This window comes from Leptopilina boulardi, unplaced genomic scaffold (genome assembly GCF_019393585.1).
Source record: "Leptopilina boulardi isolate dan_hultmark-lab unplaced genomic scaffold, ZJU_Lbou_2.1 LbouV2_273, whole genome shotgun sequence".
Lineage (NCBI taxonomy): Eukaryota > Metazoa > Arthropoda > Insecta > Hymenoptera > Figitidae > Leptopilina > Leptopilina boulardi.
Genome location: NW_026137833.1, coordinates 750,792 through 768,154, shown reverse-complemented (window position 1 = coordinate 768,154; position 17,363 = coordinate 750,792). Strand labels below are relative to the sequence as shown.

General features: G+C 32.4%; 1 protein-coding gene across 2 annotated transcripts in view; it reads right to left on the bottom strand.

Moving 5' to 3' along the window:
• LOC127281571 (POU domain protein 2-like) overlaps positions 1-17,363 on the bottom strand; it is a 178,825-nt gene that overhangs the window by 120,889 nt on the left and 40,573 nt on the right. For both annotated transcript variants that reach the window (XM_051305329.1, XM_051305330.1), the window contains exon 2: positions 12,915-12,947. In XM_051305329.1, the coding sequence (XP_051161286.1) occupies positions 12,915-12,947 (33 nt within the window). The remainder of the gene's footprint in view (positions 1-12,914; positions 12,948-17,363) is intronic.

Sequence of the window (17,363 nt, the reverse complement as noted above, 5' to 3'; positions counted from 1 at the left end):
ATTTCGAACATTTTATGAATTTAGCTCATTTTTTTTCTTAAAGATATTTTATGCTTACCTAGATCACAGGTTTTTCTTAAATAAATCTCTGTTATTCGTAAAATTAAATACGATTTGCTTCAATCATTAGTTAAAACATGGACAATATCGACAACAGGAGAAAAGTAGCGTGTTACTTTCCTCCTCGGTCGCTTTTTTCTTGTATGTCAACAAAAAAGTTAAAACTACACAAATGTTAAATTGTTTGTTTAAGCACAACTTAAAGACAGATAATAAGGCTACAGAATAACGAAAGGCACATTTTGAAAAACAATAAAATTAAAGAAATACGAGACTTTGAAAATTTTAACGAAAACTTACTTTTGACGTTTTTTCTGCACGTCACACCGGAATCAGACCTAACCTTTCCTGTCAGGCTCGGACACACTATGGAGGAGGAAGGGGGAACAGTGCCGACTAAAAATATGTTTGAACCATGTCTATCCGATAATTTGTTTAAAAGTTATAAGCTTTGTTACTTTCCTCCTCGGTCTCCCCTACTTAAGATATTACCTAAATTAATTATAAACTTTTTTTTTACAAAAGTAAAACTATTTACTAAACATAACCTAAAATTTTTTTACCATAATCAAAAGATTTTGTTGCAACTTTTTTTTCAGTTGTTATTATTATATAATATAAATCGCTGCAAATATATATATATATACAAGAGATTGAATCTATATAGCTTATATATATTTCGATTATCTGAAACATAAAACTGATGATGATATTGTATATATGTTGAATTAAGATGTAGAAGCTCTTGTATATAATCGTATTAAAATTCAAGGCAAAGTAAAAGAGAGAGATTCCTACCGATTGTTCTTATATATATATATATATATATATATACATCGAACTCTCTCGTGGTCCAGTGCGGCTTCTTTTAACCATTCTATATATATATATATATATATATATAAGAGAGAGGAAGAGAGGTAAAAGGCTATACGAAACATGCAGATCCAACACGCGAAATATCATTAATAGTCGTTTGCCGGATGACCGAGCTCGGTAATAGTATACCTTGTGGTTCAATCCAAGCAGCTCTCTCAAGAAGATCGCGTCCGAAAAACCACAAGAGGAGCGCGCGCAATCCGCTTCGTAATTTATGTTTATAGACCCTTTTCTCTCTCTCTCTCTCTCTCCCTTTTGTGAAAAGGCAAAAACATATAACGATGAGTGTAAACTCGAAAAGTATCCGTAATTTAAATTGGAACCCAAACTTTTTCTCTCTATTCAACAAAAATTAAAGGAAAAAAAAGAAATTATTTTTTTTTTTGAAACAAAAAAATAATTTTTGGAGGTCATAGACAGAGAGAGGGAGGCAAAGAAAAAAAAACACCCGGCATTGAGAAAGAGAAGATCATGGGAGTGGGTGAAGAGGAATCAGTTAAGGTCCATTCGCAGCTATGCTTTTTGCAAGGGATTTAATAAGCATCGGGTGTGACGGTTCAGGGCAAAAAGTGGTAAAACGAACTGGAAGCTGAGAGAAAGAGAGAGAGAGATGGAGATTAAGAATGATGCGAAGATAAAGAGGGGAATAAGAATAAAGAAAGAACGAGAGAGAGAGATAATAGAAAGACGAAAGAGAAAGATAAGAATATACAGAAAGAGAGAGTAAGAAAGAACGAGAGAGAGAGAGAGAAGGTTAAGGTGGCCCTTGAAAGGTTCCCAGTTCCCACACGTAAGAGTCCAGTGCTGCCACCGCACGGCTTGGATTTTTGATGGCGCTTCCAGCAAGTCGTAAATAGTCCTCATCTCTGCTGTAATAAACGCGCAATAACCCGCGCAAAACACGCGTTCAATGTGCAAGAGGTATGGTTTCCGATGTGTGCATTGAAGAACTGGTAACGACCTTCTCGTGTACACATATATACACACGAGGAAACCCTAACCTCACTTTCTCGCGCACACCTGGTCCACAGAAGAGCAATTATTGAACCTCGAGGTCAATCCCACGCGCTCACTATATATATATATATATATATGTCCACTAAAACCCACAATATGTGGTGTGTGTGTCATTGTTCCATTGATACAATTCCAATCAAAAATTATTATTACCATCATCAAAATTACTATACCAAATAGGTATCGAAAATATTCCTGTCAAGAATTATTATCAAATTTTACCACTAAACTGTTTTTGACATTTACTGAAAATTTCTGTCAGGAATTATCATCATCACAATTAGCATAACAAATCCTAAATGCTCGTAAAATACGATTGTTATAATTAGAAATAACCGTTATTCTTAGGGACAGTTTCACCAACTCCGATTAAGAGTTAATCAGTGATTAAATCCCAAACCTAACCTATAACTCTAATCACTGATTAACTCTTAATCGGAGTTGGTGAAACATAAAATCCTAAATAATAATAGAAATTGATAAAATTTAAGACACTAATCCTCCTTTTCAACTAAAGAACTCTTCAACTAAAGAGATGGTCCGAAGATCCGGAACCAAAAAAAAAAAATTTAATTTATTCAACAAAAGGAAAAGGAGAGCAAAAAAAAAAGGAAAAGAAAAAGTAAATAGCAGTTATAGGACGCATAATGTTGTGGGAAAGTGATCGCGCATGGGAGCGGATATTGGAGTGGATCAGGAAGGAATGACTTGGAGTCACACATGATTATGAAGCATGATGATCCACTTGGATTATATATGTGTGTATATATATATATATACACACTCTTTGGGATCGCCTGCACTCGGTCCGACTAATAGAAGTCAAATTACAATAATGAAGCGTCCGATTGGGCCGAAGTGGCATCCATTAGTAGCGGCGACTCGATGGAAACAAGGCTATGCGTCTCAGAGATACCAGACTCAAGCTTTGCATCGTCATCATCCTTCAAGACACAAAGAAACAGTGCCGCCGACGACGATTCTGTTTCGTGCCTATATGTTAAATAATAGGGCTTACGCGATTTCATTCATAAATTCTTATCTCGAACAAAAAAATTTTTCTCTAAATTATAAAATCTCCATTTTATGATAAATTCTTCACTAATTGTTTTTTCAAACACTGATTTTTTTACGATACAATTTCATTAAATTTTCATGAAGTGGAAAGTAATTAAATTATAGAGAGATTTCAATAGTAGTCAGATTAAAATTGCGTCAATAAAATCTTTCAATGCTTCTGGCGCGCAGTTAACGAGAAATTGTTTTTTTTTTTCATTGTTATATACTTCGAGGATCGTTAAATACATGCATGGTCCAGCGAACGAACAACTTCAGGCATCTATAAAACTTCTTTATATATACAAGTGCGCAGTCTATTAAAACACCTCTTGGTGAATTATTAACAATGATAAAAACACAGGCGCCCTGAGCTGTGTGTGTATGTGTATATAGTTATAGAAGATATATACTTTAATCCATATATACAAGAAATGATACAGCTCCCGGATGTGTGTATATATATACCTGTTTTGAAGGTATATAAAATTCAAAGAAATCGACCCATACAAATTTGCGTAGGAACCCTAAAATTATTATTATTATTATAAGCCAACTTGTGAAATTGAAGTAGAAAGTAAAAAAAGAGATACTATTTTTTGCACGCGCGTTTTTCGTCGCCGGATTGTAAGACCTCTTAATGGATTTGGCATCAGAGAACACCTTTGCTGAAAAAACTAATCGAGGAACTCAGGATCCCTTTTGAATTCTTGTAACAGGTAGCTAAGATATATATATATATAATGTTTTCTGGCATTAGGACAAATGACAACGTTCTGGAACTAGCTTGCTACTGAAAAGACAACTGACAACGTTCTGGAATTTAATTCGTTTTAATCATGAATTAAAATGGCAAATGATGACATTTGTATATTCAAAAGACAACTGACAACGTTGGTGGCATTTAGTCGTTTCAATGGAAATACGCAACCAATTTACATCTCAAGATCCACAAATCAGAATACAAATTATTTTCAAATACGGATAATTTCATTTGTATAAAGAAGAATTAAAAAAAAAAATTCTATAACGTTTATTTTATAAGAAAATCAAAATAACACGAGCATTACAAATTTCTAAGAAGAATTCTTAAGGAAAACAGTATTATTGGAGAGCCACCTGTCCGGTGACAACTGGCGTTAACGTTTTTCATTCGTATATATACGTATACAGGTTTATATATTTCAAATGCGCGCTTATTTTGCTCGTGATTTCTTGGAAAACAAAAGAAGTTCGTAACGGGTTAGGAACGTCCGAGCGCGCGCGCACACGACTTAAACATAGCGGTGCGCGTCCAGATCAAGTGCGCGCATGATGAAGAAAAGAATTTATGGTCGATTCTAAGGAAACGCTTGTCGCTGATGGAAAATCCTTGCAAATCTTCCATAATTAAATTTCTTGCTTCTCGATTAAAGAACCAAAGTATATATAATACCGCATCAGTATAGAGTTCATAAATTTTATCAAACAGGAAGCGGAAGATTGTAAAATTTTTTTCTCTCTCCTTTCTGTCAAGTTGTTATACTCTGATCTAGGACACACAGAATAAATGTTTCCGTATAGTACTAATATTTTTCAGAAACACTCTCAGTAAATGTTTGAGAACCTCATTCGCCTCTCTTTCTCTCTTGTCGGACACAGATCCCAATTATTCAGCGGCCCGTCCTTAAACTCCAAGATCCTCGCGAAATTCTGACCCTAAAAAAAAGCCCTCTCGCGTCTGCATAGATAATGAGTCGTGAAAAAAGAAGAAAAAAAAAGTATTTCTCCCTTCGCTAACGGTCTACCACGCGGGCCCCCAAAAACTCCTTTTATCTTGTTCTCTTCCTTCGCGTCGTATCATCTTTGCCACCTGCTAAAGCCATTTCCTGCACGGAAATATTATCTTAACCATCATTATGCTTTGCCAAATATATTCACGAGTTCCTCTCTCTTCTCTTCAATTATCCAAATATTCCGCATTTGAAAATGGATTTGTTTTTTTTATACCAAAAACATGCTTTTTATAATATTATGCTATAAAATTAACTGTTTTTGAATTTTGGGAATTTTTTTTATCTATTTTTTATTTATTTTGAAAATTTATTAACATTGTACTTTGATGTTGTAATTTTGTAAAATTTTATTTAATTTATTTTTAGTGACACGCCTTTTTGGACAAATTTTTCATTGCTCCGCCCTTTTTGGGGCAAATTTGAGTTAGCACCGCTTTTTTGGACAAATTGGATCCGCCTTTTTCGGTAAAAGATACAATAGTTCCGCCCCTTACGGATAAGTTCTGGTTTGCTCCGCCCCTTTTTTGGTCAATTTTTCAATAGCTCCACCTTCTTCAGTCGAATTTTCCCTGACCTTTTGGGTAATTGAAATTAGTCCCGCCTCTTTCGAACAAATACAGTATTGCTCCGCCCTTTTTGTCTAACTCTACGATAGCGCCGCCCCTATTCGAACAAAATTCGATTTTTCCCCGCCCTTTTTTATTAAATGCGCCTTAGTAACGCCTTTTTTGGTCAAATTTTTCTAACTACCGCCCCTTTTAGATAAATTTTGGTTTGCTCCGCCTATTATGGACAAATTTTTAATCGCTCCGCCTTTGTTTTGTAAATGTTTTATAAGCTCCGCCCACTTTACATAAATTATAATTCGTCTTGCCGGTTTTTATCAATTCTACAGTAGCTCTTCTCATTTCAAAAATATTTTTGATTGCTCCGCCCTTTTTAATTGAATTCAAATTAGCACCACCTCTTTTTTGGTAACATTAATATCAGTACCGCCCCTTTCAGATTTTTTTCGTTCGCTCCGCCTCTTTTGGAAAAATTCTACTTAATCCCGCCTTCTATAGTGAAAATTCGATTTTGATCCGCACCTTCGGACAAAATTGGGATCGCCCTGCCTTTATGTAAAAAATTTTGAATGGCTCTGCCATTTTCGGACAAATTCTGGTTTACACCCTATTTTCTGGTAAATGCTTCTTAGTGTCGAACTATAAAAACAAATTTAAGTTCGCTACGCCCCTTTTGGACAATTTTTCTATTCGATCCGCCTTTTAGTGTTTCTTTTTCAAAAACTCCGCCCCTTTCGGATAAATTCTAATTTCCTCCTCCCTTTTTTTGTCTAGTTTGGTTTGAATACGCTTTTTCGGCTAAAATCTATCTCTCACTGCTCTCTTTTGTCAAATTAATATTAAAATGGCATCTTTATAAATTATACTTCCTTCTTCCTTTTAGTTCGTCAATGTTTACAAAGAATCGAAAAATAAAACAATTTAATGCTATGTAAAATTATATTACATTGTTCTCTTCTGTTGTAAGTTAAAAAATATATATAAACATATAAGTGAGACCAACCACGTTGAAGGAATTCTCGATTAGGTAATCGATTAGTCACCCTGAAAAGTCGACTTCCTTTTAATCTAATGCGAGAGCCGCGCATCCTGAAAATGCAAAGCTCACAAGAGATTGTTGGATGAGGAGCGCGTGGAGTACCAATGAGAGAGAAGGAGAAGGAAGAGGTGAATAAGAAGAAGAAGAAGAGTTCAAAGGAGAAGGACGCGCGCGCGCACGGGACGAAGATAGAGGAAAGAAGGATCAAGGAAAGGAAGGGTAAAGGCCCCGGGCGAGGTCACCCACCGCCCTCCCTCCCCCTCTACCCCTCACTCTTGTCCTATCACCCCACCCCTGATTACCCACTGCCGCCGGGAGGCGGGATACACTGTAATGAGCATCGAAGGGGTGCTCAACTTTGACGCGTCCAAATTTACAGCTTATCGAGCGCCATGCGATAAATTTTGCCCCGGAATAGAATTCCCATCTTCTCGTTAATCTTACATATATATATATATACTATATTTATCGTAAAATAATAAACATTGAAAGAGTGAATTTTTATTTAGAATAATTATTGAACAATATAAATACAATATTTTTAAACAATACCTTTAAAAAAAAAAAAATTAAGTATATAAATAGATTTTATTTTTAAATATTCTTTCACTAAAACGAAAGGTATTATTTTAATATCGACTTTAGGTACTAAAGTGTCATTTTTGGTTCTATTTTGATACCTAAAAATTGGTACTATATTTTAGTACTTTTTTAGGGTTTCGTGGCTCAGGACCGAGAGCGTTATACTTTTGCTTTGGCGTTTGTCTGTCTTACAAACCGGAAGTCAAATGCACGACTTCTAAAATGTGACAGTGTCACAATTTGGATTCTCTACTCATATATTAACGTTTCGAAAAACGAAACTGGAAGTCAACTGCACGATATCTGAAATGTGACACTGTCAAATTACGGATCATCCACCCATATATTAACGTATATATATATATAATGTAATTATAAATTATATACAAATAACTTTTGGTCTAAATTTTAAAAGCCGCACGAAATCCTAGACGTAGGCGCTTTGCGCCTGCTTTTTTTATTTCAAAAGATCAATATCGATAACGGGCAATAGTTATAAATTTTGCATTTCTTAGTAAGATTGCAAACACACCTCTATATACTTCCTTGCTAATATCGAAGAGCAAAGTTCATGGTAATAAACCATAAAGAATGATTTTGTTGAAAATCTGCCGTGAAAAAGAGAACTTACAAGTGAATTCATAATTAAGAGAGAGAGAGAGAGAAAAGGGGGGAGAGAGAGAGTGGCTAAAAAATTTCCAAAGGAATAAGCGCGTCAATATTTGACAAATAAACAACATTATATTGGTTGCATGCATCATCTACATCGAGTGGATGTAAAACGTCTTTCGACTATATGGTCTCCAAGGGGCTGTGAGATTAATTTCATATTTGCAAGAAGTAAATTAAAGCCGCACGTTCACGCCATTGATAAAAAATATATATATATATATATATATATATATATATATATTTAATTCATCGCCACAATTAATCTTTATAATAATAATGGCAATAATAATATAACAGTGAGAAAATGATAAGAAATAATCTTGATCAATGTTTGCAATTCGTATAATCCCCAACAGCGTTAATTAAATATAATTTTATAGTTAAATTAAAATTACTTCAATTAATATTAAATTTCTAATTAAAATCGAAAATACTTTCAGGGAAGCAATAATTATTTTTAATATAAATTATGTTATATCAATTGATTTCCCCCTTTTGTAAAAAGTACATATGAATATATATTCAAATAGAAAATATTTCCACCCTTTTCCTTTTTGTGTAAATGTATTAGAGATATATGTTTAAAAATTCCTATTTTGTCGGACGCTTTGCTTTTCTTTGAAGGGGTCGATTTAATCGTATCGTTTGAGCCAGGTTATGGAAAGAGAGAAAGAGAGACGCGTGTCGACAGGAGGGATCTTGTTCTCCTGTAGGAGACATAACAGAGGGAATACGAAAGTAGGCTGTTGCCTGTCGGCGAAGACGTCCCGATGATCGAGCTGTGTGTTATTTTAAGTTTTCCATTGGGGGCTTGCAAAGTTTCATCTTGCCTTAATCGTCTATGTTCAACGATGTTTATATGTATATGTATATATTTATGTGTGTGTGTGTGAGACAGTCAGGGGTCGAGAATCAACCCTGATATACCATTTGATGTACATAGGCGCCTTAACCGACCGACCCCCCGCAGTTAGGGGTCACCCCTTACAACAAGATTCGCGCCAAGGATTCATACCCTTCAAGAGAGGGTGGATTCAAAACGCTTTACACTCTCATAACGGAACCTGTTGATTCCATCACCCATCGTTGTGCGCTCTTTTAAATTCCACACCGTCATTTTTTTTTTTTTTTGTCAGTCCGGATTTGCTTTTTAATATAAATGACACTTCATTATATTCGAACTGCTCACTTAGACGTATTAAAGATATATAAATCAATTTTTATCAGATTTGAATTTTTAGTTTTTTTTTGATTCACTAAATACGAATTTGAAAAATTTATGTAGGAATTTTTGTACCTTGATAATTATTGTAATATTAATTTTTATTGATATAATTCTTAATTACTCTACATCATGTTTGCCCTCTTTGGACAAAATATTAATTTTTTTTTAGTAACATATTCATTGGTTTCGTTCATTTTTGATAATTTATGGTTTGCTCCGCCCTTTTTTTGCATTAAATTTGCATTAGTACTGCCTCTTTTTGGTCAAATTCTTCATAGTACCATCCCTTTTAGATAAATTTTGGTTCGCTCCACCTCTTTTGGGCGAATATTCAATAGCCCCACCTTTTCGGACAACTTTTTTTTTAGTAAACTATTCATTGATTCCGCCTATTTTTGAAAAATTATGGTTTGCTCCGCCTTTTATGCAATTGTACTGTGGCTCCACCTCTTTCCTTAACAAATTAGTTTGCTCCGCCTCTTTTTTTTATTAAATTTGAATTAGTACCGCCTCTTTTTGGTCAAATTCTTTATAGTACCACCCCTTTTAGATAAATTATGCATCGCTCCACCTCTTTTGGGTAAATAATCAATAGCCCCGCCTTTTTTGGTCAAATTCTTCATAGTACCGCCCCTTTTAGGTAAATTATGGTTCGCTCCGCCTCTTTTGGATAAATATTCTATGGACCCGCCTTTTCAGATAAATTTATTTTAACTTTTTTTCAGTAAACTATTCATTATCTTTGCCCATTTTTGATAAATTCTGATTTGCTCCGCCTTTTTTTAATCAATTCTACTGTAGCTCCACCCTTTTTTTTGATAAATTTCAGTTTTTCTTCGCCCTTTTTCATTCAATTCGCATTAGCACCGCCTCTTTTTAATCCAATTCTTCGCCCCTTTTAGATAAGTTCTAGTTGGTTCGGCCTTTTTTAATTTAATTCGCATTATCACCGCCTATTTTGGATAAAATTTTTTGTAGTACCGCCCCTTTCAAATAAATTTTGCTTCGCTCCGCATATTTTAGACAAATTTTTCATAGCTCCGCCTTTCGTTTGGTCTGTTTTTAAAAGCTCCACCCTTTTTTGAATAAATTTTACTTTGCCCGGTCCTTTTTGGTTTAATTCGACTTAGTTTCGCCCCTTCGGACATATTTTCTTTTGACATGACAAATTTTGAAGGTCAAGGACAAATTATCTGTAGAGAAAATTCTTTTTTGGGCAATTCGTTGATAACTCCGCCTCTTTTGGACAATTTATCGCTAGAAACCGCCTTCTGGTCTAGTTTTTGTAAAATCTGCTTGAAACTTACTTTTTCAGGGCTTTTCAACTATGTTTGAAAAATATCAATAACTGCGTAGTTGTAGGGCGTATTTTTCTTAGCACCGCCCAATTTGCCCACATTCCTTAATAGCTCCGCCCCTTTTGGACAAATTTCCTCAACACTCTCTTTTCTCTGAATATATTCAACAATTTTGTTTTAAACTAACCTCATGGGGGGTTTTTGGGGTCACTGATTCCGAATTTGGCAAAATTTCTTTATAATAAAAAAAATCGATTGTATGAAAAGTGTAAAAAAAATGTATTGTGATAACAAGATTTGAAATATAAAATGTGATTTAAATGGATTAAATTTTCTATTGTCCTGCTCTATTATAAAAAAGGGACAGTGAAAAAGTCTCTTGATGAAACAGAACTTTTCTCTCTCTCTCTCACGAAAAGGAAAATTAAGATACTCAAAGAAATTCGCGGCAATATCGCCCGAGTGGTCGGCGCGGCTCTTTTGATGTCTTCACACACTCGGGGAGATAAGTTTACTGCTGATGGTCGTTTGCACCATCGAGTTTTGGTGGCACACATTATATGTGCTACTGCCTTGAAAGAGGAAGCAGGGAAAGAGGGAGGAGGGGGGCAGAAACAGCAGAAGGAGAATCTCAAGCGAAGAAGAGTCAAGTCCCATGGACCCGACCGACGACTTGGATTATTGCGTGATATTAGCCACGGCTGCTGCACTATATGTGTGTCTGCCACCGTTGCGCTTGGATGGGGTAATCATAATCTCACAAGGGGCAAAACATAGTCCCCCTCCCGAATCGCATAAGGCTGAATTTTACGACTATACCATTTGGTGCATTCCGTCCATGACAACATATATACATTATACACTATATATATATATATATATATATGTATATATCATGGTAGATGTTACCGGATATAAGATTTTTTTGTTTTACCTCGCGAAAACATTTCCATGGATCCTTTGCATCAACATCATTTAGCTGGAGGTTATTTTTTTGATCACTTCTGCGAAAACTGAGTAACGACACGTCGAACGTTTCTGATTGGTTGGTGATATTTCCGGAAATATTATCGGCCAATCATAAACGTTCGACGCGTCCCTACCCAACCCTGCTTTACCTCTGCAATATTTCTGTCATTTATTATGAGATAGAAAAAGACAGAAACTATCTCTATTCTTTTCTATCTCATGCCCATTTTCCGTATCCAATTCTATTCTGCTTTGGCCTTTACACCATAAGTCACGAACTAATAAAATTATTAATTATTAGACTTTGCATAATATCGTCAAACCGGAAGAACAGCATCATTGTATTTATTTTTGCATATAACCAAAAAAATGGTAGAGAATTAGAAAAAAAATTCTTAATTAAAAATATTACATACTTTTTAATTAATAACAAAAAAGAGTCTTTAATTATAAACGGTTAAATTTATTTTGTTTTTTTTTATGAATCTACTCTTAATACAACATTGTTGTAGGTAGTAAATATATACTAAATAATGTTGTCTCTTTTTAAGGCGTGTTCTAAAAACTTGCCATAGAGAAAAACTCAAGTGCTACCAACATTATTTTCCATTGGTTATTGGTAACACTGTGTATATCATGCGGGAAAGAACCCATCAGTGAATTATTATAACTCCTTGTCGATGTTTTTTTGTGCGCGCGCACACTATAGACAATAATTTTAATACCGGAAGTGTAAACAACCGCGCATTTTTACGATTATGACAATTTTTTAATTAACTAATCTAATTAAATTAAAAAATGGATACGAAATAACATTGAAAAATGAAAATAAATGGTAAATAACAATACTAATAATAATAATATTTACATAATAATAATAATAATAATAATAATAATAAAAATAATGATAATAATAAATTATTAATAATTTAATTTATAATATTATTAATTATTGATAATATAATTAATAATAATAATTAGATAAATAATAATAATACAAATAATAAAAAAAATATTTACATTCTCGATACACGTTGAGAAAAAAATGACTTCATTTAGATTTGAAATGTCGTAAAATTTACAGTGAGTTCTAAGAAAGCAAATTGAATCGAAGGTTGAATACTTAATGTAAACAGATGAAGTTCAGAATTTTTTTTTTTTTTAAGAAAAATATATGAAAATTCCTATTTCTTCGAAGAAGTAAAATATTAAATTCACTCTGAATATCCAATTAAATATGAATTTTAACTGTACTATAAACGAAACCATAACCTATATACAAATATATATATATATAAAATGAGACATATTGAAAATTGTGAATCGAGTACTTGTTTTTTTTTTTTTTATAAAAACGAATCAACGGTTTTTTCCCAAGTTATTGGACAAAATTATATTAGATACAACTATATATGTATATTTATATTATATACAGTACTAGTATAGCCAATTCTTGGAATATCTCTAAGATCGAGAAACTTCTATGCATAAACCTTTGAACGAGATATTCAACTTGCATTTTATTGCAAATCGTAAAAGGAAAAGAGAAACTGAGAGAACAAAAGGCTTTTATAGATTTCAAATATTCGTTTCAATTCGTGGAATATATGAAAAGATGAAAAAAAAAATAATCAATATTATCTTGTTCGGCAATTTTCACAGCGACTTATTTGGTATATATATATACGTGTTACGATTTTCTTTTTTCCTATAAGGCCAATTGGCAAATAAAATAAATATTAACTAACTTGGAGGAAAAAAAAAATTTTAACTCACCGTAAGGTCGTTCCACTATTGGATCACACGAATCTGTAACAGAAAATTTTTCATTTGATTAGAAATGAATTAAAATCATATTTTCTTCCTGGTTTTAAATTATATAAATATATATATATATAAAGGTCTTATAAAGTAGTGCCCGCGAGAACTCTCGTTTTGTGTTTATGGCTATTAATTCTTCTTAATGATACATGCAAGAAGTGATTAAGCGGTTATGACACGTGCTATAAATTACGATTATGTTACACTATATATACACCGTATATACATATAGAAGATATTAGCAAAGACTTATTTAAATCAAGTAAATTTTATTTCTCCTGTCATTTCAAAAATTTAGGGCAATATCACTTTTCGTATTTTGGCGAATTAATTAGAAAATTTCTCCTACCAGTATTAAAAGAAATTTTTTGTATTTACTTAGTATATAAAAAATATTTTTATAATAATATAGTTATTATAATAAAAATAAAAAGCATAATAATAATAATAATTTAATCAACTAATAAAAGGAGCGCACCAACTTGACTTTGTCAATTTTGATGAAACTTACAAAAATTAAAGATCTTGGTATTACTAACGTAAAATATCAAGTAAAACGACCCACTATGCTGTATTTTTGAAAAAAATTGTAATTTTGACTATTAAATCAAAAATTATTTATTTTATTCTAATCCAACTGTTATTTGTTGTATCCTATAATTAAAATTTAAATGTATTATTGAACTCCCGGTAATTTTTTTTCAAGAAAAAAAATATTCGAGGGAAGATTCGAACCCTAGACGTTGACTACTGTAGTCAGTTAACTTTGTGCGCTAGTAATAATTTTTCACTATGGCAAATTTAAAATTAAATTTTCTTAAAAATTTCTACCTAGTGGGTCTTTATACTCCACTCCCGTGTCAGAAATACTATGATCAATTATAATTTTCAATATTTATCGAAATCAACAAAGTCAAGTTGGTGCGCTCTTCTTCTGCACGAAGTTATTTTCGTTATTTATCGCACTTATTTAGTAGTTTCATTATTTATCCTTTGTTTCAACATCAATATTCTATATATAATCAAAAAAGTGATCCAATAAATGGAAATTATAACTCGTTATTTATAATTGTGTCCAAAAAGGGAAATATTTTTTTTTTTTTAAAAGAACTGCATTTACTTATTGAATAAAAATTTTAAAAGAAAATAAAAAAAAAATAATATCTGCTGTGAATTCTTATGGCAATTTTATCCGAAACCTGCTTGTAACGAGATCAACTCACACCTAGTAATGTCTTACTTAAAAGGATCACGCGACTCTTAATAGAAGCTCACTCAGGGAGGTCATCTAGTGTCATAAACGTTTGGTTCGAGCCTTCTGCAACATTTGCCGCGTGTGCTAATAGCCTCATTAGATATTAATGTTCAGGAGCGTATTCATGATTAAACTTCGCGCGCTATTCTCTCTGCGGCAGTGACGGCGGCAAAAGAAATATCATTACTATAATATGGAAGAGAGAGAAAGAGAGAGATGATAAAAACATTTCAAGCCAACATTCCGTTAACGCGGCAACTTTCTTTATTGTCTTATATGCATTATATTCTATTCATCTCTCCGGCATTCACTATATATACACTACCATCAAAATATTTATTCGACGCTATTCAACTCTTTTCAAATTTTTTGAATTTCCATTAAAAAAGAAAGGTAAAACCTACAATTTCGTTTAGATATTTTCTTTTTGGGAAATTAAAGATCTTTAGATGATATATAATTATATAAATCTGCATCCGTTTTTCTTTGAATAGAGATCGAGGGGATTGATTAGTTTGCATATGCAAAAGTATTTATGCTCATTCATGAAAAAATTGTAAAAAAAAAAATATTGAGAAAAATGCATCTCTCAACGAGAAGAATTGACGGGAATCTTATCTCTCGTCAATCGTGTTTGCAATCGATCAATCTTGAGGTGTCGTATTTTAATATATTTTCCCTGAATTGACAGAGTAGCCTTTACGAATCTTAATGGGCCAAACGCAAGGAACTCAATGGTGCCAACCACCACCACCACCACCATCATCATCATCATCATCATCATTATCATCAGCAACGATAGAGGATAAATATTAAACAACTTTCTTTACACCTGCAGTTTAATGCATAACAGAGACCCGGGTCTTCAAGGGAGTGAAGATATGACTGAATCTTAATTAGCGAGGCGTGACAAGTGTTCAACAATTCATTCATCTACATAATGGGTGGGAGAGGATCGCACTTAACACTTTTGACACCTTCTCAATTAATTTTATTTACAAAAAAAAAATGTCCCTTCTTTTCATATTAATAAAACGATAATTGTTTTTAAAATTAATTGTAATTAATATTTTCCAATTTTTTATTGATATATTGATATATTATTTTACTAGTTATACAATTTATTTATTTCTTTTATTTTTAGAATAAATTATTTATTTAGTCAATATTGTTAATTGATTTTTTAAAATGTAATTATAAGTATTTTCGAAATTATAATTTAAAAATTGCCGCCAATATCATTGGAATAAATAACTGTCGCTCCGTCAACTACCGCACCCTGCTCTAGTGAAAATTTAGTGACTTTATTGTAACTATTAATTTTGAGTATAAAGTCACTTAATTTTCACTAGAACAGGGTGCGGTAGTTGAAGAGAATTATGACAAATGACGATTGGGGACAATGGAAACCAACCGATTGTTCTCAGGGAGAGGAAGTTAAAAATTAGACATTCTTCAATATTGTGAAACGAGCTTAACATTCATTCTGTAAACCCTAAAGGTACAATCACAGCTTGACAGCCTGCAGAAAAATTGGCACAATATTTGGATAACACTAAATTTAAAAATTATTATATTTATTATTATTGTTATTTCTTAAACTGAATAATAAAATAATGAAAAATACCACATTATAAATATTTTAAAGTAATATTAACTATTATAAAATAAATTAATATGAGCAATATACAATTGTGAATATAATCGTGTATTGAGGTATCATAACCTTAAAAAGTGATAGACACTTGTCTTTTGCGGTAAGTTGTAAATATTATGAAAGCATTTTATATTATATAAACATCCTAATCTATAATCATAACACGAGTTTTACAAATTTTAAATATTATATAATAATAATTAAAATAATTAGAAAAATTAGTTAATTTTGTCAAGAGGTTAAAAATGAAAATTCTAGTTATAACAAATTACACAAAAAATTACAATTTCTTCAATAAATATTCTAAAAATTTTTCATAACATTTACAATTTATCGCAAAAGACACATCCATGTCACTTTTTAAGGTTATGGTACCTCAATACACACTATATTCATAATTGTATATTGCTCATATTAATTTATTTTATAATAATTAATACTGCTTTAAAATATTCATAATATGGTATTTTTCATTATTTTAATATTCAGTTTGAGGAATAATAATAAATAAGCTTCATATAATAATTTTAATTATTATATTTTAATAATATAATAATTTTTAATTTTAGTGTTATTCAAATATTGCGCCAATTTTCCTGCAAGTAGGCAGGTAGGAAATTGGTGAACAACGATTATTCTCAGGGATGGGAAGTTAAAAAGTAGATATTCTTCAATGTTGTAAAACGAGCTTAATATTCATTCTGTAAAGCTCTTAGAACAATGCCAACGTGATGCATGCAGGAAATGAAAAAGAATAAAAATATGACTCTATCCTTTTCCATCTCATGTATCACGTTCGCGATCATATTGTGCTTAGGGCTTAAAGAGGTTTTAATACATTTAGAGGTTAGGTTGGCTAGAAAAATTTGTCTTCTTCTCCTCGTCATTATTATTAATTATTATTATTTATTATTATTTTATTATTGTTAATATTATCAACTTAAAACAAAAATTTTGCGTTTCTCCGTTAATAATAACGGCACAATAGTTATGTCTTATATTTATTTTTATGTATCTATTAATTTACGTAAAATTGCATATAAAATGAATGAAAAACAATTTAGCGCAAATAATCTCGAGTAATAAATGTCATGGAATATCGTATGACTAATCTATCATATCAAAGGAAAATAAATTAATAAAAAGAGTAAAATACTCGATAACGATGGCTTGTCAGGACAGCAGTGCCGTATTTACGAAGATAGTTACCCATATTTACGAAGGTAGTTAGAATAACGCTGAATATATCCTTAAGGCGGTTCCATAGGCAGCTCTCATCGCCATTGAGATGAAGTGAGGTACCCGTCTCTCTCTCTCTTTTTCTCTGAGCCTCTCACCCTCCCATCCCCTCAACCATCGTCTGCTGAAGAGGGAATAAATAATATACGTAAGACGCGTTGATGATTAACAACCGGTCGACGTTTTCTACGGGGCCGCAAGTGTAATCGATTAATTTACGATATCGTACGCGCGTCTTACATTGGACAGGCAT